The sequence below is a fragment of the Polistes canadensis genome, unplaced genomic scaffold (assembly GCF_001313835.1).
Source record: "Polistes canadensis isolate GaletaPanama2010 unplaced genomic scaffold, ASM131383v1 scaffold_139, whole genome shotgun sequence".
NCBI classification, from domain to species: domain Eukaryota; kingdom Metazoa; phylum Arthropoda; class Insecta; order Hymenoptera; family Vespidae; genus Polistes; species Polistes canadensis.
In genome coordinates this window covers 190,407-218,137 of record NW_014569686.1, presented here as the reverse complement: position 1 = coordinate 218,137, position 27,731 = coordinate 190,407, and the positions used below count along the sequence as shown (strand labels likewise).

General features: G+C 31.7%; 2 protein-coding genes across 24 annotated transcripts in view; one reads left to right on the top strand and one right to left on the bottom strand.

The window, feature by feature from the left end:
* Positions 1-11,022: 11,022 nt before the first annotated feature.
* Positions 11,023-15,967, bottom strand: LOC106788409. The gene is made up of 6 exons (XM_014751618.1): positions 15,897-15,967; positions 15,431-15,500; positions 11,807-11,990; positions 11,565-11,719; positions 11,309-11,431; positions 11,023-11,229 (listed from the first exon to the last, which is right to left on the bottom strand). The coding sequence occupies exons 2-6, from the start codon at positions 15,448-15,450 to the stop codon at positions 11,055-11,057; spliced, it is 657 nt and encodes a 218-aa protein (XP_014607104.1). The 5' UTR covers positions 15,451-15,500; positions 15,897-15,967; the 3' UTR covers positions 11,023-11,054.
* Positions 15,968-18,168: 2,201 nt separating this feature from the next.
* Positions 18,169-27,731, top strand: part of LOC106788411 — a 102,175-nt gene continuing 92,612 nt past the window's right edge. For 22 of the 23 annotated variants that reach the window (XM_014751641.1, XM_014751639.1, XM_014751627.1 and 19 more), the window contains exons 1-2: positions 18,169-18,465; positions 23,039-27,273. In XM_014751641.1, the coding sequence (XP_014607127.1) occupies positions 23,073-27,273 (4,201 nt within the window). In that variant the 5' untranslated portion in view covers positions 18,169-18,465; positions 23,039-23,072. Of the gene's footprint in view, positions 18,466-21,988; positions 22,173-23,038; positions 27,274-27,731 lie in introns of those variants that run through there. The other variant, XM_014751620.1, reaches the window with a different exon arrangement.

Below are 27,731 nucleotides of genomic sequence, written 5' to 3'. Positions count from 1 at the left end.
CAAGATCATTAGCGAGATGATAGATTATACGATATTTTTCTTTTTTTTATAACGATATTTCCTTTCAGGTCGTCGTATTCGCGCAACTTACGACCTACGACTCGCGAAATCAAACGAATGATTTTCCCCCGTTAATGTCGGATCATACAAACACCTACACACACTCACACACGTACACATAGACAAACTTAAGAAAGAAAGGAGGAAGGTGAAGAGGTGAGGTGAGCAGGGGAGGTGGAATGGAGGGGTTAATAAAAAATGAGAAAAAATAAATGGGCAGAAAGGGGAAGGGAAATAGAATAATTATAATAATAATGATAATTAATAAAAATAAAAGAAAGAAAGAAGGATAAAGAAAGATACGTTCAGTCACGGAGTAAAAGTAAGAGGTAGTCGAAGAACGTGGTGGTGAGGGTATGAGAACGGCGGCAAAGGCAGACCTCTACTTATACGACACCCACCACGGCCACCTGGATACACCCCACCAGTGCAATGAAAACTGGACACCACGTAGGAAAGACTCGACTTCGATGTACGAGAGAAAAGGAGAGATTCTTTATGCTTCTAAAACTCCCTACTACTTATCCCGAACGAAGCACCGTTCTTATACTACCATGTAAAACGTTCATTTGATTTTATATAAATGTTGTTTGTTCTTTAATTAATATGTAGATGTACATTATACCAATTAAAGTATTTCTATTCAAAGTTGTAAACATTCATTTATTAAGATAAAAAGAAAATTTATTATCAAAGATGTGTACTTTTTTTTGTATTCATTATTTGGTTGGATAAATTTATGTGTTTATTGTTTAAATAAAAATTCATTAGGTCATGAATTGTAAAGTAACAAAATTGATTTTTAATTGAGTGATATAATAAATTGTTAAATTAAATGAAATTGTAATGAATTTTAATGTAAGATTTTAGTTGAATAAATATATAAATTTTCTATTTGGGAGATGATTTAATGTAGATTTTAGCGTTATTAAGCGCTTTCACAATAAGCAACGACACGAGAATTAGCTAATGTAGATATATGAATAAAGGTTTATGGTACTTACGTTGATGGTGTTGTTGTGTAGTAATCGTTTTAAAGAGAAGAGTTTAAGTTAGTTTATGTGGAATGTCCGCAAAGCCTTGAAAAAAAAAAAAGAAATAAAGAAAGAAAAGCAAAACAAACGTTAGTGAAACTCAAAGCTTCCGTTATCGATGCTAGCTAATACTGACACGAGTAAACTTTGCAAAATACAGGAAGAACATAATTCTTTTCTTTTTAATATTATGTACTTACAAGTTTGTCGCTTGTCTAAAGATTATAATTTTTCATTGTTTCATTTAACAAATATTTATAATTTCATTCAAATCATTCTCTAATTATTTTCTTTTTCTTTTATATAGATATTATTGTTCTGTTTCTTTTTAATTTCTAATCATGTTCATAGTCGAATGATTAGAATTTTTCGCATACATTAGTGATTACCTACTTTCTTCTCTTCTTTTATATAATATTAGATATTTAATATTATTTTCAAATACAGTTTATATCCTTTTTATATAACATTGCAAATTATTGAATTTTTAAAATTACAATTAATTATTATTTAGTAATTAAAAGGCATGATTTGAGTTGAATTAATCGTTCCAGTATATAGCTTTTTGTATCGATTCATCGCGATGTCTCGAGTAGTACTGTAGGTGTCAAGGCCCAATGAAACCGTGAGCTGTATAAACTAGCCGATAGTTGCGAACGCAACTACCGACAACTATAGTATGTATATATATATAGTAGAAGACAGTCACCACGTTAAAGGTCTTTGCGTTTCGTTGCGCAAGAAGAATGTCGGAGCTATTAGGACCCTAACTCAGGATAACCTAAAACAATCTCATGTGTTCATTTTGAACATTTATTATTATCTATATTTATTCATACAATTAATAACAATATCTAATCATTTTCACTTAAATATTTCTCTCTATTAATTTGATATATATTTTGTGTTTGATATTTATTCTTGTATATTTAAAGTTTCAAGAAAGAGCATTTAATTTTGTTAAATTATTTAAATATTTTTGGTTCATTATGCAAATATAACATTAAAATGTGAATAAAATTATTCATAATAAAACGAGAAACAAAAGAAAAAGAAAAGGAATATAAAATATAATAATTATATAAAATGACGATGAATAATTATATTAGAAAAGTAAAAAAAATAATTGAAATGAAATAAAAGTATTTGGATGGTCGGATGACGGTCTACGTACGTAGACATAAGAAGCTGCAGAGATAGATACTAGATACATACATCGTACTATACATTTATATACATGGTATATACAAACACATCGAAAAAGAGACTTTCTCTCTCGACAAGGAGAGCACTCGAGAATACTCGCAGAGTCAGATACAAGGCTGCTAAGGCGAAGGCGAAGGCGGTATCTCGAAGAAAAGACAAAACGAATGACGAGGAAACACAATGTCTTTTCCTGCCACGTCGTTGAACTACAATGCAATTTCAGTGACATAATTTACGACTAGATAGACGCATAGAAAAAAAAAACAAAAAGTAAAAAAAGAAAAGAAACAACAATCGAGAGAAAATAATACCATCGTTTTTTCCTATTCAACAATGGCAAATTGACTTTTGTTTTTATTTGTTTCCTTCTTTTTTTTTTCTTCTGATTTTAAATCCTAGATGTTAATCTATATATAGAATTTCTAATTTTATATATAGTTATATACTTAGAATATTATTTCTAATCTTACGGATATAATATATAAGTAGCGTATACCTTTGAAATCATTTTCACTTGCATCGATGTCTCTTGTTATAGTAGGATCTTTCTTATCCAAGCGTTGAAGTCTCTCGAATCTCCGAGTCTCGAATTTCAGCATCGAACGTTTGATTCTGTCTCATTGCATTTCTCTTCTTGAATCATCGTTCATCGAAAGTGATACGTGATCTATGAAAGTCCCTTCAAAGAATTTCTTACTACACGTTGTGACTCTTCGATAAAACGAATTTCTTGCTCAATTTTTGTCCTTCGTGTATGATACATCATCAATGCTATTTTATATTTGATTGAACATTCAAAATCTAGGAAATTTCATGTTGTAACTTACAATATTTTATAGTAGCTTCTAAAATAGTGAAATTTGTTTCATTAAATTACATTATACATTATTACATATTTGTTAATTATTTAGCAGTCCTATAAATTGTTCTCTATACTCGTGTAATAAATTTAACCAGGTGTCTAGTATTTTATACGTATGTCCCTTAAATAATATTGAAATTTATTAATTTTTGTATTAATTATTAACCAACTAATATTTTTAATTAATAATCATTTATTAATAAGCCTAATTAATTTGTATTGTTAGTAATGGTGATAAATTGGTAATAAGGTTTGATCGTACGATGATCGATAGGATAAAATCGTAGTCATTCGATACCGTTCGTTCGAGATAACCTGCTATGGGTCACAATATGTTACACTGAACGACGTCGCACGATATTAATAAAACACGATTGTCATTCAGGACGAAACCTATTGCGTATCCGCTACTGCAACTCGGACCTTTTTCGTACGAATGAAATACTAAATGTGGTTGGTCATTGACTATAACTTAACTCCAAAATCCCGGTGCAAACACGGAACAATAAATTACATATGGTTTCGTGTCTTCTCCTTTTTAGCCATGACCTTCTCGAATACTAATTAAACGACAATTGTTAATATATAGAAATATTAAATAATATTAATACTAATGAATGATGTCAAGTCATCAAAGACATTCTATTCTGTAAAAAAGAAAAACAAGAAAAAAATAATTTATTTACTAGATATATACGATGACATGTGTAATACATTGATCATTTTTTTACGTATTAATAATGCTGTATATTAATCATGTAGTATATTTAAGGAATTATTTAATGTACTAATCACACATTACAAGTATTATATTATTACTTTCTAATAAATTTTGCAAACGACATATAATGAATTATTAACACAATTGGTTTTTGAAAAATCATTTAGGCGAAGTATCATCGATAATAAGGAAAATTAGGATTGGATGAAAAAGGTTTAACTTGTATATGAGAGAAGACGATGTTAGGAGAAAGTCGGAATCAGATTTGTCCTTCGAAAAGAATTGTGGCTGCGTTGGAAACATTTAAATTGCCATCGCGATCGGAATTCCGAGTGTTCCGAGCCCGAAATCCGTGTCATACACCACTTATATACTTGCTACCATCTCTAACATATTTTTCTTACTCTCTTTCTTTCTTTCTTTCTTTTTTTCTTTTTCTTCTTCTTGTTCTTTTTCTCACTCGAATTTTACTTTCTGTCGCGTACGTGAAATCGTCTTTCCAGTGAAAAGTAAATCGATACTTTCCTTCGTGTTCTTTATTAGTACAATCGTGACAACACTTGAAACAAATTTAGATCATTCAATGTGTTTAGCTTGTTTAGATTTTTCAACGTTTTCTTAGAAAGTAATGCACCTTTCCAAATAATACATAAATATGTGTATACTCCAGCATGGTTTCTGAAAACACAAAAGTACAATGGACAACATCTACATTCTAAATTATTATAAAAGGGAAAAGCATTGCAACCAAAGGAAGGGGAACAAAATCTTTGCAATCTTTATTGATCTAAAAACAGCTGTCGATAATATAAATAGAAATAATCTCTGTAAAACAATGAAAAGAGTGGTGATAAAAACAGTTCTAATTAATACAGTAAGAAACATCTTAATTGTACAAATATTTTCTTATCTGTTAAATAAAATTAAATGAAAGTAAGTAAAATAAAATATTTTTAATTCTCTAATGGGGACATAAATTAATATTAATTTCTAATATAATTATAAACGAAATATTTTGCAATTATTCAATGAATATGAATAAAACTCATCAATGATTAAATAATAATATTGATTTCTTATATAATTAGAAAAGTAAAAAAAAAATATAGAATTATTCGGACATAAGAGATTAGAAAGTATCGACGGTTGACATTTGAAAGATGCACTAATGTAAGTAGTATCCGTCTTGGTTGCGTTACTACAAGGATAAAAGCCAAAGGAAGAAAGACGAAAGGTATAGCAAAGAACGCGTTTCAAACCTTTGAACGAACTCTTTCGATGTGATCTACGTGATACTTATATACATAAGTAAATATACTACATACATACATACGTGCCCATTTCCAAACGTCGCTTTTACGAACTTCGCTTTCTCTGAATTACGGGTGTGTTCTCTCGATGATTTGAGAATCGGTAACACGTACTTGCATGACTTTTTAAGTATGTATTAAGACTTCTCAAGTGTATACAATAGAAACAGACGATATAATCGATCTGACACACCTCGAAATATTTCTTTACAATGTTCCCACATTTTTGTCCACATTTTTTTCACTTAATTTCCATTTTATTCCTGTCTATATCTTGTTGACACACTTCAATCAACTTTTTTACTAAGATTTTTTCTTCCCTATTCTTATTTTAATTTTTTTGTATTTTCTTTCATAGAATATTTTTGGATCAATATTTTGGTCGAATTTAGATTTGTTTGTTTTAGGAATTTTTTTTTATTTTCCTGTTAGTTCTTTTTTCATTTTCTTGACTTTTAGAGAAAAAGGGATATGTAATGCATATATATACATATGTGTATGTAGGAATAAGAGGGGAGGGAAAGAGAATGCAGCCTATCGGAGTGAAATCTCCAAGTTGCAAAACGTCCTCTCGAAGCAAGGTCGAACGCCCGGAACTCGTTCAATGTTAAGGACATTCGCGAAGCAAGATATCTAAGATATTCTCTGAGATTTATTTAACATTCATGAGTCAAGATTATTAACAATTAATATTAAATATCGGAATTTATTTACCTCGATTATCAATGAAAACGTTCATCACTACCATCCGATTTAATTTTAAAGATAAAATACATTTTAGTGCGAATTATTATGTTTTTTAATTCAACACAGTAAATACAAAATAATAGATTTACATGACTTATTTTATGCAGTTTAATATAATACAAAAAAAATTAATTAAAAATCGATGCGAACCGTAGAAATACAATAAAATTGTTGTGATTTGAATTGTATCATAAAAAAAGCAGAAGAAGAATAATATAACCGGCAGGATTATTTATAAATGTCCTGTCACATTTGTTGAATATACAAAAAAAGAAAATTAAATGACTACTTCATGCTATATTTAAAGAAAAGAGAAAGAAGAAAAAGTGTAATGTGTTTTGGCGCCACAATAAATTGTCGTTGTTGGCAGAGAAAAAAAGAGAGGGGGGGGAGAGAGAGAGAGAGAAAGAGATATGCAAATAAAGTTTTCGATTTCGTTGGATACGAAAAGGACGATGACGAAAGCATTCGAAGAGTATAAAGTCGGTTACAGGAATTTAGTGGAAAGTATCCCCCTCCCCCTTTTTGCCCCAATCCCATGAAATAAGTTTGCCTCTTGTTTGTTGCTCGTTCAACCGGTCGTCGTCCACAGGTTATTATTTTTTTTTTGTCGAAGATCCACCTCCTTCGAAAAGCTTTATCTTTTCTCTCAATGTGCAACATCTTCTAATATAAATGATAAAAGAAAAATCAGAACTCGATCGGTTGTAACTTTTAAACAGCAGAAAGACATTCGACCTTTGTCATTTAGTTTGAATTCTCATCTCGTAAAGGACCTTTAACGTTCCCCTCTTTTTCTTTTTCTTCTTCTTCATCGTCGTTGTCGTTGTCGTTGTCGTCGTTGTTTTCCAAGAGAAAGGATTCTAACTGATTGTCAGTGAAAAATATTTAATCATAATACATCTCATTGAATGTCTCATAAAGTATTTTAATTGTTTAATATTGTTGCACGCTGTTTAAACTTTTAATATTAATCTCAAATAAAATAATATTTTTTAATAAATAGAATGATCGTAGTAGATTTTAGCAAAAAATTAATTCACCATAAATTTTATGGAAAATACATGAAATACAATGTAATTGTCTACACGTATGACAAAAAAGTAATCTTGCAAAGGTTAATATTATTTAATTACGATACACGTACGTCCAAAATGAAAAGATGAAAATGAGGGGAAGCCTGAAAACGCATTTTTGGCAGAATTCGAAGGATGAAACAAGTACGGTGGTTATTCCGGTTCTTATGGAAAACCGGATATCAACTTGACCTTCTTTGTAACTTCGACGTTACTGAAGTGATCTACTTTTTGTTACGGTCAATCGTACTGACCGTATGGAGAGTGACCTTAGCATTGACGAATGTCTCAGACACACCCCTTCTCTTTTACTTATACATATATGCACATATGTAAATAAGTATTACCTATCTGATTATCTACATATCTTTATCTTTTCTATCTGTCATCAAAATTGGATTTTATATTATTCACAGTCATTTATAATTTTCTAATTGTTTAGTAAGAGAGTGTGAGAAAGAGAGAGAGAGAGAGATACGTTTTTATTTTTTATGTATTTCAAAATAAACAAATTTATTCGTGTGATAAAAAAATTATAAAATAAAAATTATTTATATACGTAGATGAGTGGGTTGACAAATTTTGAGTCTAACGTATTATAGAAAGAATTTTCGTTGTTTCTGTCAAACTCACTTTTATTTTCAAACTTTTTAACCCATTCTAGTATTTATAAACATTATAGAAATTAAACCCCGTTGATTATATTATATTATAATTGAATATTAAGACAATTAAAAGAGAACATTTTCGAATAAGAGTTAGTTTAAGTTATTTGACTTATATGACTCTCTCATTACAAGCCATACTAATTTTCTTAAGTCTTACAACTGAATGTAACACACAATTGTCTACAAAAATACTCGGTAAGAGAAAGAGAGTAATTTCGCAAACGTAAAGCAGTTGCAAAAGTAGGAAGCGATTATGAAAATGTCGAGCGGGTGCAGAAATGATTTTGCTGGTTGTTATTACACGAACTGTAACAGGAATTATTTTTAACTCTTACAGGAGAGGACTTTTAACGTTGAGAGTAAGTTTAACATATATGTATGCGTGTATATATGAGTGCATCTTTTCTAATCCTAAGAAAGTTGCAATTTCTCTCTTGGTGTTTGCAATAGAGAAATATTTTGTATTTTGTATGTATTTCAAACTGAACAAACATATTCGTGTAATTAAATGAAATATTATAGAAAAATATTAATAAAAATGAAATGAATAAATAATAAATAAAGAAAAGAAAGGGAATCATGTGTGTGTGTATGAAAGGAAGATGAAGATGAAGATGAAGATGAAGAGGAAGAGGAAGAGGAAGAAGAAGAAGAGGAAGAAAAGGAAAGGACTTTCTCTTGAGCATTGGTCTTTATCCGCTTTCCCTGATATCGCATCCGTCCGCGTGCTGATTTCGCGTAGGTATAGGATCTCGTAAGGACGAACCCAACGATCGATTTTTCTTTAATAAGCAAGCTTTCTCGAGGAGAGATTTTTCTATATATGAATAATACCCTTTCTTTCATCGAATTACAAAACTCTATAGCAATTTCATTGAAATTGAACACTTCGTTGTATCTAATATTAATATTTTATTTGGCACATTATATAAGTAATTTATCAATAATAATTAAATATGAAATATTTTTCTAGATATTAATTATCAATTATTATTATTATATAACAAATAAATAATAATTAAATATTGAATAATCTAATTTACTATCGACATAATCAACGTACTATAGTCTCGTTATATAATTTAATAATGAAGTTACTATATATATGATGCAATATTAACAAATTATAGTGTAATTGTAAATCAAATTCTTATTGGTTGTTGTGAGGCTAAATAGACATTATTATTAATATTATTATAATTATAAAAAATATTAATTATATGAAAAGTATAGATTATAGCGGAAATAAGAAAAGAAATATATAATAAAATAATAAAATTGAAAAAAAAAAAAAAAACAGGTTGCGTTATTATCGATGTGTTATTTTCAGGTGATCGTCGATACAGAGAAGGAAATTGTAGAAATCTTGAAGATTCCATTGCCACGTAGTCCCAACGACATTAACGAAAGGTCAGTGAGCAGCTTTTCTTAACGTTTACTCGAGAGAGAATCATGCTTGGTTACGTAAGTTCATCGTGCAAATTACCTTTCTCATCATCTCTCTCTCTTTCTCTTTCTCTTTCACTTTGTCTTACTCTTTCGGTTCGTCTTTCTTTTTTTGTTGATCCAATCATCAAATTCTCGGTCGAGTTATATATGTGTGATAATCTTGACGATTAGTATTATTTCTATGCTTTCCGCGTTGCTTTCTTTGTCGTTTCTAACGGACCTTGTTTTCAAATGGAAAATATTTCTCTTTGGAATGTTGACCGGATCAAGGATGACCGGTGAATAGGTTAACAGGATTCGTTTGTTATTTCTTATTAGAATTTTAACATAGGTAATATGCGTTTCTATATATATTAATGTTAATTTCAAACATTCAAATATTCACAATTTTTCTCTATTCAATTAATATTTAATTATATTAATTATTATCAAATAACAATATTAAAACTTTGCCAAAATAATTTCACACTTACTATTAATCTTTTCATTATTATTCAATCATAATTAAAAAGAAATTATATAATCTTGAATAGAAATAAATCCTCCTTTCTTATTTTCTATATATTTTTAATCGGAAACATTTAATAGATGAAATTCTGAGAATCATCGAATTTAAAAAAACACATAATCGTACATATGATATGTCGTAGAATTGGTAAACGTGTGTTATTTCTTTCATTCGCTTTCGTTAGTTCGCGAAATATTCTTCGCGAAGACACCTCAAGGACGTCGAGATGCGACCTCCTCTCACTTTCGAGTAACATTCCCCTTTCCTCTCGTTATTTCCCTTACTCCTCTCAACCCCGTTCCATCAGGTTCTCTCTTCTTTCGGTATTTTGGGCAAAGCATTCCCTAAACGAACGAACTCTCGTTGAATTCTTAGCTCGTTCATCCTTCTCTATCGTAATGATTTTACAGCCGTATATGCAATCAAGGCCATATTGTTTCACTTTTACAAATTTCGTGATACCAGAAAGAGGAGGAGGAGGAGGAGGAAAATTTAATTGAACAAAAATACAAATCAAAATGAGCTTTCTAAGTCTGACGAAAATCCGAAGTTATGTTTTTCATTTCATTCATTTATTAGCATTATCGGATTGAAAATTTTCTCCGAGTATTTTATAATTTATGAGACGTTATTTATTAACAATATATATGTATGCGTGCGTTGATTATTTTGAAATCATTTTATTTCACGTGTCTTCATATTTAATTTACATTTATACAGCAACCATTAGACGTCATCGTTAAAAACCAATGGTTGCTCTTAACTATTAATTATTTATTTATTTATTTATTTATTTATTTATTTATTTATACATATATGTATATTTATTTATATGCCTATAAAGATCGTCGTATGATCGAATACGTGGGATCTATTTAAAAAAAAAAATAAAAAACATACGAGTTTTTTATATGACTTTAAAATTACCTAATAGGAGTGATCAAAGAAATAGTGAAACCTCGTCGACGATTTCAGGAATAAAATAATATCAACGAGCTTTCCTTTTTTGCATTATATAAAAGAAATATGAAATTAAAAGCTCGATAAGTGTGTATCGACGTTCAAAATGAAATCTAAAAAAGAGGTCGTTTACAAAAATAATACTTGTCTTTCGTTTGAGTCAATTATTTTTTCGTCGGAAAGAAAAGAACCACCATATTTGGATTTTTATTTAAAATACTTTTCTATTGTAGGCAAAAGCAAAAGGCATGGTCAAGGATAAAGATGGACAAGGACAAATCGTGTTTCTTGTAAGAGAAGTTTTTCTTCCTTTTTCTTTTTTTTTATAAATTCGGAACTTTTTGCTTTTGCTTAAAAAATATTGGTCAGAGAAAGATGACCATTTCTCTATTTCTTTCTCTCTCTTTCTCTTTTCCTTTTTTTTATTTTAATCTTAAAAAAACCTTTAGATATCTATCCCCTGCGATAAGGTTTAGGTTTCACTTGGACTTCTTCTTGCTGCGTTTCCTCGACTTCTTCTTGCACGGGTTTACCTCTCGATGAACCGAATCTACCACGGCTAGTCGCAGTTGTCCTTGATTCTCCTCCTGAATTTCCATTAGCTTTGTTACGATTGCTCGATGACGTTCTTTAAGAAAAAATACAGAAAATAATAATGTAACTTAGTTTATAGAATTATTCAAATATTTGATTTCAATTGAAAGTACCTCGATTTGGGAGTCGTTGATTCCGTTTGAGCCGCCTGTGTCCCTGAGGATTCTTTAGAATGACTAATTGGACCAGTCTGAGCACGTCTTCTCTTTAACGCTGCTATTAATTCCTCGTTTGATCTTAACAAAAACAAATTTGTACAAAAATTTTTCTTTACTGAAAGATATTTTGAAGATAATATCATTTTTAGTGAATAGGAAAATATGAAATGGAAAAATTATGATAAAAAAATAAAAAATGTAAAACAAATACCTGAAAGGTCTGACACCGCCCCGAACCTTTTTTAAAGATTCAGTAGTGGTCGTGAGGACTTCTTCTTGTTCTTGAATATCTTCGAGTGGTTCCTCAGCTTCTTCTTCTTCTTCTAATGGTTGTTGTTCGACTGGTTTAGCGGTCGTAGATTGAGTCTATGGAATTTTTACATCTTTCTACGTTAAATACGGCTAGGAAAGTTAAGATAGTAATAAAAGGGAAAACATCGAAAATAAACATACCGGTGTTGCTTTTCTTCCTCCAACATTGACTCGGCCTCTCGACGATAACAGTCCTCCCAATCTAGCAGCTGGTGCTGCTGCTTTAGTTGGAGCTGGGGTTACAACAGCTGCTGGAGCTTCTTCTTCGTAATCGTATTCCTCTTCAGTCGATCTACAGGTAGCTATTAGGCACAAAGCTAATAATCTGAAATTTAAATAAACAAACTTTATTGATTTTTAATCATATTGTTAGAAGAGATAATTTTCTATCCTATAGGATAGGATGCACAATTAATATTCAATTCTAAAATAATCAATAGATAAAATAATAACACGTTAAGACTATTAATTTTATTTAAAACGATATTATATAGGTAAATGGGTTAAAGCATTATCTTTTATACGTTTAATAATTATTAAATATTATTGTAAGGAATAATTTGAAATCGTAATAGAGAGAATATTAATTATTTACAAATTTTAAATAACAATTAAACATCAAATAGATTCTTTTATAACAGAAATCATAATTTTGAACAATAGTGAATTTGACTTAAATGTTTCACTCAACAATTAAAATAATGCATACTCTCTCTCTCCATAAAATAGACACTTAAAGAGGTATCAATGGAACTTAACACAATCCAAGTAATAATATTTCCCTATGATTAAAAATAACTTCAAGTTGAAGTATTAATATAATCAGAAAGAGAGAAATAGAAAAAATCTTATAAAGATCATGGAACTTAAACCGAATAAAATATTCTCCCGTCAAGGTTACGATGTTCTTACGTTACCGTAGGCATTCTTACGTTCCTTAGATTCTACTTTCACTCCTTACGTTCCTGCACACTATTCGATTCCTTACCAAAGTTCCTTCTCGAGATACGCTTTTACCACTGTCGAGAATAAACCGTCTAGATGCTAAGAAAAGATTATAGATTACATTTCTTTTCTTTCTCTGTCTTTCGAACACGAAGATAATGATTTATCTTCGTAGTACTAGGATAGAGCTGCAACAGACCGGATCCAAAAGAAACTTGGTGATAATCGGTTGGCTCTGTTGCGAGAAGGGTGAATGGCTGCCGTTGCTGTTATTCCTACTGTTGCTGCTGTTGATTTAAACGTGCTGCACGATTTGTGCCACGATAATCGAGATACGACAACAGACTATGTTTTTTTCATTTTGTCTTGAAATTCTCATGGAATTTTCTTGGACTGCTTGAATTTGATGAAAATTTCATTGAATTTCTGATTAAGATATATAATGCAGCACATTCGATATGCTTAATTTGGGGGGGGGGGTATATACTATATGTAGAAACTTATTACGTATATATGTAGAACTTTCGCGAAAACATTTGTCGAAAGCATATACGTATACATACACCATAGTAGACTTTGACCTGTGACATTAACGTTCGAAACTCACTTTCTCTGACTCTCTGGGTCCCTGTACAACTGCGGTCCCTGTTTCACCAAGGGGATTGGCTCTGTCTTTCTGTCGTTACGAAGTCAAACGTTTGTGCGTGAAACAACTCACAAATGTCAAGAAAACCCGCCAACAGCAACAGCAGCAATAACAGAAACAACATTACAGTAATAGTTAAAATAGCATCTCAAATGTCCTTTTAATTGTCTACCGTAAATCTTGTACTCTCTCAAAAGAAGACAGAATATTTTTTCATAATTTCATTCGATCGCGTCAGAGTTTCGAATTTTTTGTTCAAATTCATTTGAAAAAGAGAAAATCTTGCGTAAATTATAATAACTTTCTTTTATTTCTCTAGACTTGGATCATCGGTAATTAATAAATTGAAAGAATTTACGTAATCATTTGACAAGGACGATCATAAATCTTCATGATTTGTTTTATAAATAAAGATATTGTATGGATGTATGCATATGGAGAAGTGAAAGAAAAGAAAATGAGTAATAAGCGAGGCCATCTTTACAACGATAGCTAGTTAACGATCAGTAGTTGCTAAGAGCATAAGACAAGCATCTTCTTTTTTCTCTTCTTGGAAGAAGAATTCGAAGAAGAATTCGAAGAAGAATTCGAAGAAGAATTCGAAGAAGAAAAAAGAAATGGAGAAAAAATGGACACCTCCGCGAATAACACACAACGACAATTCCCGATTCGTTTTTTATTCACGTTTGCCCTTTAGCGATTTATTGACGCAACACTTTTGGTTCGTCTTTTGCTGTAGATGTAATTGCAATTATGTCACCCTATCGAGAAAACAATTAATAAGAAGTAGATAGAAATTAAATAGAGAAAAAAAGAGACGATTTCATTTCATTAGAAATTAATTTCAAATTGATAGAATAGATGGATTAAAACATTGTTTCTTTGCCCTTTATATTTTAATTGGTAAGAAAATAATTAAAAATTAATATATATATATAAATAGCACTTGTTTTTAAAAACATTTCTTTTTCTTTCTCTCCTAACTTGCTTGATTAAAAAATTATTTTTAAATCGATACAAACATTTCATTTGTTTTTTTTTTTTTAATATTTTTTGTCTTTCTTTTTCTTTAATAATTTAATTGAATTAAATATTAATTGAACAATTTATATAAAAAGTGAACGAGTAGACGTTCAATGTTATGTTTTTTCTCTTTCCTTTTATTTTTCTGACATCAATTGAAGCATACCTAAAAGAATCTTTTCTCGTAGGAATGATCGTAGGAGGAAGTCAATAGAGATGAATGGAAAAAAAAAATCTTTCGCACATATATTGTTACAATATCCTCCTCCCTTTCTCCCTATTGAACTATAGTATAGCCAATGGTATGCATGACATGTAGTTGGAATAATGTCAAGGAGAAACAACGGTAAACGAGGTGACATTTCCATAAACTTTTCTTTGATATAAATCTTTCTCTTTCTCTCTCTCTCTCTCTCTGTCGAGAAATCGAAAGTTTTTTTCTTTTTTCTTTAAAAAAAAAAAAAAAAAGAAATTATTTATAGTATTTTCGAAGGGTAGCGTGCCACGCGGATTCTAACATCAAATTCATTTTCTAATTGAATACGTCGTATGTTTTATGGTGTTTTTTTAATTTATTTGTTTTTTTTTCTTTTTTTTCTTACTACAATCCTGATTGAAAGTGATAGAAAGAGAAAGAGCATGTATATAAATACGTTATATGTACATATAACGCATTTACGCAAGCAAGGATAGAGTGCACGCGCGCATGTATGCGTTTAATTCCGCGGGCCTTTTACCTTAGACATACGATTTTCTCGCATAACAGCTAGTCGAATCTAGTAATTACCATAACCATGGAAAGTATAAGGAAACCGAGCATTCTAATATGTGAATGTTATGAGTATTACATGCGCAGTAACACTAACACACAGACTAGCACACATCATGACTAGACGTATTTAAATGGCCTTGATTGACAAAAAAATAAAGTGAACCAATCCCAATGTAAATTTTAAATCGATCAACAGGTTAGATAACATAACTTTGATCTATTTTAATAAAGTATTAGTTGATTAAACAAATCGTTATGGGAAATTAGAAAAATATAAATAAAGGATAGTAGGTAAATATGATAAGTAAACAGATTAGAAGGAGGGATGGTGGAAGGGGAAGGAAGATGACAAACAGGAAGGGGTAAATATCGTACTCACGTGAACAGCGTAAGTTTCATGGTGGCGGAAGATTCTTTCGTTCCTGGTTTGTGGTAAGCCGATCGGACTTCTTTAAAAAATATATTTAACAAAAAAATATAGTAATCTAAAAACAAAAAAGACGTCGTGTTTCTATCGACGTGTAATAGATTTTTGTTTCTGTTTTCTTTTTTTCTTTTTTTTTAACAACGTCGATAGTCCCCAACGTAAAAGGGGAAAAACTTAGAAAACCTTTTTGCACTATAAACGCGATATCGGTAACAGCAGCAGCAACAACAACAACAGCCAACGATAACAGGAACAACAACGAAACTAAATAACAATAGCAATGAAAATATATTTATATATAATATCCGTCTATATAAATATTGATATTATATATATATACATATATATATATATATATATATATGTTTGTTTATATATATATATGTTTATATATGGGTGTAGATTTATATATACATACAGATATATGTATTGAAACGAGGTATAAGAGAAAACGAAAGCAAGCACACCACTGCAATCGCGGAGGCTGTGTGCTTTGGAGTGCCGAGTCGAGTTTCCCCTTCTCTCTATATATATGGCACTCTCACTCTGGCAAAGAGAACCACTCGTGCCGAATCCCATCCACGTATCTCGTACGTGTGACTTGCTCGTATCCTTCCCACGCAAGAGGCAAGCAAGTTTGTTGCTTGCTGCTAACTTTGTTACATCCTTCTGGCAAAAGCCCCCTTTCAATTCCCCTCCGCAATCCCCCTCTCCACTCCTTTCTGTCCACCTTAAAATCCTTATGTCCATTACTATAAACCACACACTTTGGAAATCCAACGTCATCAAATGTCTCTGTTTATACCATCCATGGAAAATCCTGAATATATTATCTCCGATATTTCCTTTTAATCTTTTCTTTTTGCATACTTTCTTGTCGAGTCTATTTCTGCGTTATTTTTTTCTTTCGAATATTTCCATAATATATCTTATAGCGTGGGTAGTTTTCATTGATAGAATGTATTTGTAATACGATAGAAGATTAATAATTACATTTGATTTAACAATAAATTGATTGAAGTGAAAGAGAAGATTATAGAAGATAAATCAAATTTATAATTTTTATTTCATTTTATTTTATTTTTAGTTTTATTTAATTCCCCAATTTTGCATATCACACATACGTGTATCCGGAAACAATATTATTATTACAAGATTTCTTTTTAACTTTCTCTTTCGCTTTTCAATTCAAGTAGACGATACTCTAACTTTTATTTATCTTATTTCTTTTTTTTATTTCCTAATTTGTTAAATTTTGACTTGGATTACGTATTCGATCGTTGCATAAAATCGAACGGTTACATTCTAAGGATTAAAATCCAATATATTATCATCAAATATATATTTGATTTAGTTGATGTGTCTAAATCATGTGTCTAGCATCACATACATGAAATTCATCGATTTGATTCGTTGTCTCGAAGAAACGAGTATAAACAGTGAAAGTAAAGTTGCGAATCAGTGTCTCGACGTAGTAAACCCGTAGACGAGAATGTCGGTTCTGAACCTTCACCCCACTCCACTTCACCCCCTCACCATAATAACCCCCACCCCTTGTTTCTTCTCTTCTCCATGAACAGACATATTTACGCTCGATCTTCTTCCTTTTTCTTTTTTGTCTGGTTGAAAAAAATATTTGCTGTTTGATTCGCGTCTTCATGTTTTTTGTATGCGTAAAAGAAAGGTAACGTTTTTATTAGTATGAGTAGTCATGGTCGATGAATTGTCAGCACGTGAATGAAGTCAATGAAGATGTATGTGAGGAACGTGTACGCATAATTGATTTCTATTTCGATTCTAACATTTAAATTTATGTGGGAGTTTTTGTCAGATTCATGGGCTTGTTCTTGAACTGATGGATATATTTAATTCGTTGATCGTTTTGTTTTTCATTTTTCTGCGGTAAGATATTTTTTCTTTTTTATTAAATATTATAGAAGTTTTTGTAGAATAAGTTTATTGTAAAATTTACAAAGAGAAATTTCAGTAACTGGTTCTATGTGATGGTTTATTTATTAAATTATATAAGTTATTATATATCATTCACACACTTTACTATATATCCGCAAATATATATAAATAGGTATGAATCTTATTTGTTTACGTATAAAGACGAAAGAAAATTGAAAAAGAAAAAAAAAGAAAAAATAAATGTAGAAAATGGCGGGAATTATTATTTAAAAATAAAAGTTCGATATATAGATCGAATGATATATCGAAAATATGACTGGTGGCGACATCGCGCGTACAAATTTGTTATCGACAAGCTTCCTTACCAACAAAATCAAAACGTTTTTAATGAAACCAACCGCCAGAGATCGTCAATGATACTTCCGGTTAGTAATTTCCGTTAGTTTCAAAGGTATATAACGATTTGTTTGACTTTCTCTGAAAAAGAAAAATAAAGCAAATAATAAAATTATTATTACATAAAGCTGATCGATAATAAGAAACATTGGATCTATATGCAAACCGGATATATTTCAACCGAAAGAACGTAAAAAGAAAGGAGGAACGAGGAGGTAAGAATATTCGATGATAAAATAAAGTAAGAAATGTGAGTAAAAAAGAAGAAAAATCGGAATAAACAAGAAAAAAAGTCAGTTGTAGGAGAATTGAAAATGAATGAGTTGAAAGGAACGCCGGTAGAGGCGCGTTAGTGGCGCGGTAATGGCGTTTCGAACGGCGGAGCTGTCACTTGTTGCGTCGTCCTCGCGCCGCGACCCTAGTCCCTCCCTTTCAATAGTTCAAATTAAAATCCTCCCTCTCTTTCTCTCTTGTTCGCGCGTGCGTTAGAAACGGGAAGAGTGAGAGAGAGAAAGAGAGTGTGAGAGATAAATAGTGCGAGTCAGAAAACAAGAGGAAGGTGTTTCAATCAAATCATTTAAGTGTCGCTAAATTTGGATCATTCCATTCCACTTTTCTTTCCAATAAACTTCCTTCCAATTTTTTTTTTCTATATTTTGTCTCTGGAAATGCAAACAATGGTGAGTTCTTACTTATTCATTTTTATTACGTTTCATTATTATTATTATTATTATTAATGTTCGTGTTAAAAAAAAAAAACAATATTACAAATAGTTTTATGGTAAGAACAATCGAGTGGAATCCATTTTGTTTGTTGTTGCTTTTTTATTTATACAATCGTAACAATTCGCGCGTAATTCGAATCGAATTTTGATGATCGATAGGAATAGAAAATATAAAAATTGTAGAGTTCGTTTAAATGTATATTTTTTTTTATTTTTCTCTCTCTCTCTCTCAAAATACTGGGTGAAGAATAAAGGGACAGAAATAGAAGTGGACTTTCTTCAATACCCTTTGTCATTTTCACATTTACTGTTACATCTCATTGTACTTTATTGAATACGAATCGAGGTTCAAACACGGAACAGATAAGGAAAGTATTTTCAAAAGTTACAATTTCGCTCGAAATTGTTGGAATTTGCAGAAAATGATAGGTACAGTTTGATACAGGTATATATTGAACATTGATGGGTTTTTTTTCTCGAAAGAAATGATTATGATGAGAGGGCAGGATTCTCTTTCTCTTTTTCTCTCTTTCTCTCAGGTCGCTTTGTTCTATTTCTCTTTTTCTCTCGAACCGTCTACTTCTCTTCTACTGTTGTGTAGCACAGTTCTCTCGAAACCAGTTTACAGCTGTCAGCATCCAGTTTCTCCGTACAATCTATACTTATACCATATATACATTTATGGTTTATATTTATTATATAATATAATATATATATTTAATGTTATATTATGGTGTATATAATAATGATATGCGTATACGTGGATTAAAATGTCTTGTGAGTTGAACATAGAAATCATTTTTTTCTTCGGTCAAACTAATTTTTATTTTTTAATTAAAAGTTTTCGTGTTTGTAGAGGGTTAAAAGTTTTAATTAATATAATAGAATATAAAGGGGTATGTACATAGTATCCAGAATATTTATTAGGATATTGATTGCTTTTCAATAATTTATTATAAATTGTGCTATAAGTAGTTTTTGGCATATACTATGATTAATAGTAGTAAAACTATACTAATAAATAAATATACTATAAAGTAATATCTACAAATAATCACTTGAAATGATTAAGGGTTATAAAGAACAAATATATTTTTTGTACTTACAGTTAGTATAGTATAATTAACAGTAATAGAACTATACCAATTGTAATTTATATTTAAAAAGATGATATATATGGGTGGTATGATGTAGGATTAAAATAAATGAGTACAGGAAAAAAATTGGATGTTAGGGTTTACATAGGATTAATGTTTTAAGTTAGTGTTTTGATTCAGAAAGTTTACTTCCAAATGGAACGATCCAGAGTTTACTTCTGAAGATAGGGAAGAGAGGAGATCTCTTTCTTTCTCTCTCTTTCTTTCTTTCTTCTGCTAGGCCAGAAATAATTTTCTTTCTCTTTCAAAAGAGAAATGAAGGGAAGGAGTTCTACCTAAGTCTGGACCAAAATAAGCAAAGCTGATATTTCCTCGGGCGGAAATGCACACGAGCATAAATCGAAGTAAAAGAAGAAATATAAAAATTCAATAATCATTTTTCTTTCCTTGTCTTTTATTTTGTATTAATCTTTAAATATATTATTAAACGGTTGTTAATAATATTTTATTTCTACAATTTCGTGTATTTTAATATTTTTATAATGTATTTTAAAACATTTAAATATTTATATTTCTATAAATTATATTATACTAATTGCGAGTAAAAACAAATTATAATAATCATTTATAGTGTCATATACATATATATATATTATATTTTATTATAGTAAAACTAATGGTAAGCATTTATAAATAATACAAATAATAAGATTAATAAACACGGTATAATTCTGTTAGGTATAAGTAAAACAATAATTTTTTGTATAAAATAAAATATAAAGAAAAAATATAATATATATTTTATATCTTTAATATAAGGTGTTGAATTTACAAAGTTAACCATACAGATATTTCAATGGCATGTTATTTAAACGTAGCGAAGCTTTCGAAGCCGGAAATTCCTCGTTATAAACTGTTCATTGCTTTGAATCTACCATCCTCTCTTCCTTCTGATTATTATACTCGATTATTCTTTATTTCATCTTCACCGTAACATTCTAAGATATGTAGGAAGAAATATTATTTGTTTATTTTTTGTTAACTCTAAATAAATATTATATTTATATATATACATTTATGTATCATGTGAAAAGTAGGTGAATTCTTTGGCTTGGAATTTTCGAAACAATTCGAAAATCTTGAAAGGAAGATAAGTGATGGGGAAAGAGCAGATGGCAACTGGCAACCCTCCTAGGGCCCAAAATATGCTCAGAATGGACCCAAAAGAAACCGTAAACCTTGAACCTCTCCTCTTCCTTTTTCTTCACCTTCTTCTCCGAGTAGAAGGAGGATCTTCTTCCACAGAAATGTTCGATAACCTTTACCTTTTCTTATTTTTCTTTTTGTTAAGACCAAACACAAAGCTTTCCTGGCTTCTCACCGATCATGCTATTCTTTTCTTACTTTTTTTTCTCCTCCCCCCGCATTTTTCTTCTACCACCTGCGTCTGATTTAGTAGAGCTTTGAACTATCACTAGATTTGTCCATACGATATCTACAAGTTAGCAAGTTCTTTTTCATAGTTCCTTTGCTAATTTGATTAGCATATAATAAAACTATAATTATTGAGATCTAAATAAAATTAGAACAAAAATAAACCGAATGAAATAAAAATATGTTCACATATTTGCTAATGATTCCGAAATAGGTTTGACCATTTCGCAAAGAACATATAAAAACTAATAAAAAATAAAATGCAGAAAAATACAAATTGAGAATCACTGAGTCATATTAGTCGAATCGTACGATGTGTCATGAGTAAATAACGCGTTACCTGTAACTTCTCGTGTGTTATCGGACTAACACTCTAACACGACGAGCCTTCCTCATCGAGACTTTGCTCGGACTAAACAGAAAAAAAAAACAGAAAGAGAAAGAGAAAGAGATAAAAAGAAAGAAAGAGATAACTGAACTCTGTCAGTCCTTCTTCGTGATCGCAACTTCTCGTGCGTGTATATATGTTACTTGCCCCACCTTCTCTATCTCTAACTCTTTTTCTCTTATTCTATCTATCCATCTATCTATCTATCTGTTTCTCACTCTTTCACACTATCCTATATCCACATTGTAGCGATCATGCTACTCACAGCAGTCAGTCGGTTTAGAGACATCGTCGTTGCCGTCACGTTTCTTCTCCTTTTTATCTTTTTAATTTCATTATTATTATTGTCATTACTCATACACAGACACATACACACACGTACATACTTCTCTGTCTCTTTATGTTAATTAAATCATTCATTTTTGATGAATTCATTTGTCGTTAATTTTTCTTTTCTTTTTCTGTCTTTTCTTTTAAACGAGAGGACAAGTAATTGTGATATAAATAAAAACATTATATTTTAAGTGAGATATTGGTTTTATAGTGATTTATACAAAATGATTATGCTCAATGAGGATTGCTTTTGATTCGTGTATTATGTGATATAGTCGCACATGAAACAGGAATTATATAAAAGAGTATTATTTGAGTGAAACGTAACGTGATTTACGTCATTTATTCTCAACAACGATATTTCAACAGCTATACATGCATGCATGTATGTATGTATGAATGCAGTATAGGTACGAGTAGTAAGTCGATATCCTTGGATAGATTTCGACGAAGAATATTGCGTTTCGTGGCGAGTAATCATGTTCAGTACTCTCGTTTTCTTCAGCACGATAACGGAGATACGTGGAAAGTGAAAGAACGTTTTATCTTTTCTTAGTTTGTCTTTTTTTCTTCATTATTATTATCAATTGGTCTAATTTTCTATATATGAATAATTGAAATATTCGACTTTATTGTATGAAAAATGATGAAATTGAATTAATTACTAATTTACGAATTATAAAGTGAACAATAGATTATTAATTGTAGTCTCGAATATAAATTTATTTTCAAATTTAAACTTGATCTATATTTTATGTTCACAATCTAACGAAAAACGTAACACAAATGATTATCTTTTGATACTATGTCGAGATATCAAAGCATTTTTCTGTGTGGTTTGTGTGTTCACTGTAGTGTGTAAATATTCCGATAGATAAACTTGAAATTTATTGATGAAAAATATGAAGTCGCTTTTAATTCGAATTCGAAAATCATTTATATATTCAATTATTTTTGTGATGTCTTTTCAATTTTCAATATTGTGTTTTTAATAAAAATTTGTTTATAAACCAAACTACTCTTTTTTAAAATTAAAAATTATTAAAATTTTCTATAATTTAAAAAGTGATCGATATATATATATAAAATAAATGTTGTCTGTATTAAATTCAAAACTTGACAATTAACGCGTAAATATTAAAAAAAATGTATCAATATTTGTACCAAATTGATTATTAATTTATATTTCATATCTCTTTCTAAATATATTAGAAAGGTTGGAATGCAAAAAAGACAGTAAGAGTGTCGAATTACTTAATACCTTTTACTTTCGCAGGCGTATCTAAACGATAACAAGTATATGATCGAGAATGGAGCCAGGAAACAAGCGGACCGATGAGAAGAATTTAGAGGAAGACAGGTACAAAAATAGAAATTTAGTATTGACCGAAGAAAAAGAAGAAATATCTACGAAATTACGCGTTCATAAGGTGGACAAATTAACGACCATTGAACAAATCCTTCTAACCTCTTCGAGTAGTAATAAAAAGAAGGACAATATAGTCGCGAAACATTTTGTAGAAGAAAAAGAAGGAGGAAATAACAAAAATAATAATATTAAAAAAAAGAAAGAAAATTTGATCGTTAGAGGTAGAACTTCGTTTCCATCATTGAATGAAAAAATCAAGCCAATTAAATTGATCAAACGTCCAACGATCGGTACTTTGGTAGTCAAAGGTTTGGATCCGAAAAACTTGGTAATAAAAGAAGACAAAGAAGATAGACAAGTTTCCGATGAGAATGATCAAGATATTTTGATAAAAAAGGAACAATTTAATAAGAACAGAAGATCGGTTGACAACGAGGACGATGAAGATGAGGAAAAAAAGTGTAAGCAGAGTCCGTTAGATCGTTTGGAGGAAAGTAGATCGAAGATTAAAGTATTACAAGATAATCTTGGTACGCAGATACAAGCTATCACTGCGTTAAGTTACAACGAAGAATTATCTAATCGTCCTTTAAGATCATCGGTAGAAATCGATACGAATTCTTTGAGCGAGATATCATTCGATCCGGAATTTTTACAACGTCAAAGATTAGACGAGAGATTAGAGATCGAAGAAAGTCATAGAAAACCGCGTTACAGTAAAAAAGTATTGGAAATAGAAAGAAGATGGTCCGGTGAATTTCTTCGTTGCAAATCAGGAAAGAATCATGACCGATCTAATTCGTCGTCGTCGTCTAAATCATCCTACGTCGAAGAATTTGGTAGCGTGTCCTCGGGCGAAAGTATAATCGAAGAAGGACAGATAAGTTTTTCGAACGTGCAATTAAATGATCAAGAAGGATCGAGTATAAGACATTCGGAAGAATTTTTAGAAGGTAGCACTGTGAGTACTCTTGGTTCGGATTCTGGTTTAGACGGTGAGGATAAAAAACTTGTAAACGAGGATATCGATCATCGATCATCGGATAGATCATTCGAGGAAGATTTATCTAGGATTAACGAGCGGTTGATGATACCTTGCGAACACGGTAATCAAGAAATTAATTATAAGGAATCGTCATCATCGATAGCAACTGCAAATACTAAGACAAATACGAAAGACGGTTACGCCAAATTGATAAGAGAATTTACGATGGAGCCAGGAGTATCCAGAGTAAAGAAAGAAGAGAAGCAAAAAAAGAAATCCGGTCTGAGAAGATTATTGCCAGGATTTTTTTCCCCGAAAGATTCCCGCAAGGATTACAATAAAAAGAAGGAACGGAAGGAGAGAAGGAAACAGGACGAGAGACATTTTACTCGTTATCAACAAAATGGCAATTACACTAGATCCCCGGACACTATGAATTTGAACGAGGATATCAAAAGAAACGTCAAATTAGATAACAGTTTGAACGGGTCGATAATCGAGGAAAGATTAGACGAGATCAAACGTGAATTGTTTCCTGATCAAGGATTGATCACCAGTACTCCTGATCATTTTTCATTAAATGACGAAGGAAGAACGAAGATGATACAGCAAACTAAATATCGTGCAAATGATTCCAGTCCAAGGTCCATTGGTCCGGATGACAGATGGTACGATAGAAAAATCTTATCGCCTGATAATAACAAATACGAAGAGAGAAGCATAGCCGAGGATGGGGAAATTAAAACAGGATTGGAGTTAGACAACCGAAGAATAGGGCCTGGTGGACAATTGGAACGTAAACATAGTCTGCAAGAAGCGAATCGTGGTCGTATGTTCTTTCAAAGAAATCACGGTCCATCCGGAAGGATTTCGGCACCACCTACTGAAAGATTTTTCCATAAATCGAGAATAGTTCGACCAATGGACAGACCACTTCCAGCTATACCACGTTCGAGAATCGAATTATGCAATTATGAAAATGATGAAAGAGAAGAGTCACAGGAATTAGAATCACGTGGAGAAAATGATGATAATGAAGTTAGCAGGCAAGCTGTTTCGATTGTCATCGATTCGCCGAACGATAGAACGCTGAAATATTCCTCTCCAGTATCTAGCCAGAAGTCGGGAGATTATGCTGATTCTTGTTGTACTCCTAATTCCAGTCAGAAGAGTGAATTTTCACCGTCCAGTTCGAAAAGTGGTGAATATTATCTGAACTCGCCGAGAACTAGCGCGAGGACATCGCCAACAACCAGCAGCATACAGACTGAAGGGATTTATGCTAATGATACTACTCGACCATCGAAGAATCCTGATTTCGAAGAAGAAATCGAAGAACGTGTCTACGACGAGACCCCACCCTCTCCGTTCAGGGAAGATGATTCTGTTAATAGAAAAGAGGGTGACGTTGGTGTAACGAATAAAACTTTGCTAAACAGTAAGAAAAGCTTGTCGTCACCACGAGGAATGCAAAGAAAGGCACAACCCGGTGATCAAATTTTGATAGCTTCACCGAAACGAGAAGTCATTTATGATAGAAAAACGTTTGCTAATCTCGAACGTATACGTCCAGAATCACCAATAACGGTATCCAATTCGCCCAAGGAACGTATCGAGAGCAATTTCTCTAAAGGTAAGGAATATCAAGAAGGCCAACGTAATCGTGACAAAATACAGGGTCATAGGTCAGCAAGTTTGCCACCGTTTTCGATGATTCCAACGGCTTCAGGTAATACACCTTGTACGATGAAGAATCTTCAAAGGCCCGAACCCGTTTACGCCACTTCTCGTTTACGAACGGGATCAAGTCCACGTAGGAGAAACGTCAATGATGTTTCTGGGCCAGCAACATCTGTCTCGAGCCAAGAAAAGATTTATACCAGCAAAGGTTCTCTCCAACGTGAACCGATATCAGAAAGGCAAAGACCTATCGAAGGTAACGTGTATCATGGACAAGTTAATTGTCCAATCAATTGTAATCCAACATCACCTACGAAAAGACGAACTATGCAACATCTCGAAGCTTTTTATTGGCAACAGAAAGCTTTGGAAGCTAATCGAAAGACTGGGTTGCCAGCAGCTAACAACAATGATTCACCAATTCGTGAAACAACCAATCGTGAAAAACAAACTTCTCTGAAGATCAATTTACCGGAAATTCGAGAAGCTGTTTATTGGCAACAGTTGAAGAAACTTGACGAGGAACAACAAAGGCGAATTTATGAAAGAAATTTAATGGAAGATAGAAGACTCGATAACAGATCAGTTTCGAATCGTCAGAGTGGTCGATCAAGCATCCGTCAACCTGTCCCTATTACTAATACTAATATTCCTGTTACTGCATCAACCGATTCTAACATAGATCGATCTTATTGGGCTAATGAAAAATCTCGTGCTACGAAAAGCAATAATCCATTGAGACCTAATTTGATTAAAGGTTCGGCGCAACCAATTTTAATAGTCAGACCTCAACAGGCAATTCGTGAGCTACCAATCAAATCTGTCGACGATTCTTCCAGATTAAGTCCCAGAAGATCGAAGAGCGCATCACCTCATTTACGTGCTAATCGTAATCTGAACAAACTCGATAACAATTCTTCCTACACTTACGAGGATGATAACGATAACGATGGTAAGCAACCTCGACCCCATCCAATATTTAAACGAGGAAGTCTAGTGAGCAGTGACTCTGTTGAATATGCTGGCAGTGCTACGAAAAGAGTTAGTTTTTCTAATCAAAATGTTGGCAACGAATTACCCAATGGTAATTGGCCAACCAAACATGGCACGGCATCCGAACCACCAACCAGAAGACACAGAAGTGAAGACAGTGTTTCCGATACCGATTCCGTATTCATTCGTGATCCTAATTTAGATATCATTTATACCCCGTATCATCCTAACACTTCTTGTTCGCGTAATTTAGAAGCAAGTTATGCTTATCATCGAATCCCTCAAAATAATAATAAATGTGTGCCTCAAGAATACGACGCGGATAGACCATTACCACCTTTACCCAAGGAACCATCAAACGTTACTCAAGCTCAGAGATGGAACGTTGTTCCTCATAATTACCGGAAGTGGCCTGCTCTTTGCGAAAGCGAAAGCGGAAGCGAAGCTGCCGGTGAGGTTCAACGAATATTTGGCAGAAACGATGGTGAGTATTTAACCAAATTTTTCTCATCCTTTTTTTTTCCTACCTAGTGTTTATTTTCATATCTCAAGTAAGCTTTAAATTTTACTCTTCGAATACAAAACAAAATTGTTTGAATAGAAGAAAATTATTTTTGAGGATACAAATCCGAGCGTACCTCGCAAGTTTAAAATTCTTTTATAGAAAGTATAAAAACTTGGAAAAGAAATTTGTTGAATCGTCTTTGAGAATCTTAACATTAGTTCTGAAGAAAGGCAAAAGACACATATAAGAAAGGAAGCACGTATGTACATATGTATGTAAGTATATACGACCGGTTAGGATTAGCGTCTCTCTGGACTGGCACAGCTAAGGTCATTGACCTTCCATCTCCGTTCAATGCAACTCCTTGCACGTAGTCTCTCTTTCTCTTTCTCTCTCTCTCTCTCTCGGAGAGTTTACGATCGGCGAGCTATTACGTG

Excerpts from the sequence above, each read along its gene's own strand:
- LOC106788409 (XM_014751618.1), bottom strand. The coding sequence starts at position 15,450 with ATGAAACTTACGCTGTTCAC. Across the intron at positions 11,991-15,430 it reads ATGAAACTTACGCTGTTCAC|ATTATTAGCTTTGTGCCTAA; the intron begins GTGAGTACGATA and ends TTTAAATTTCAG. Across the intron at positions 11,432-11,564 it reads GGCGGTGTCAGACCTTTCAG|ATCAAACGAGGAATTAATAG; the intron begins GTATTTGTTTTA and ends GTTTTTGTTAAG.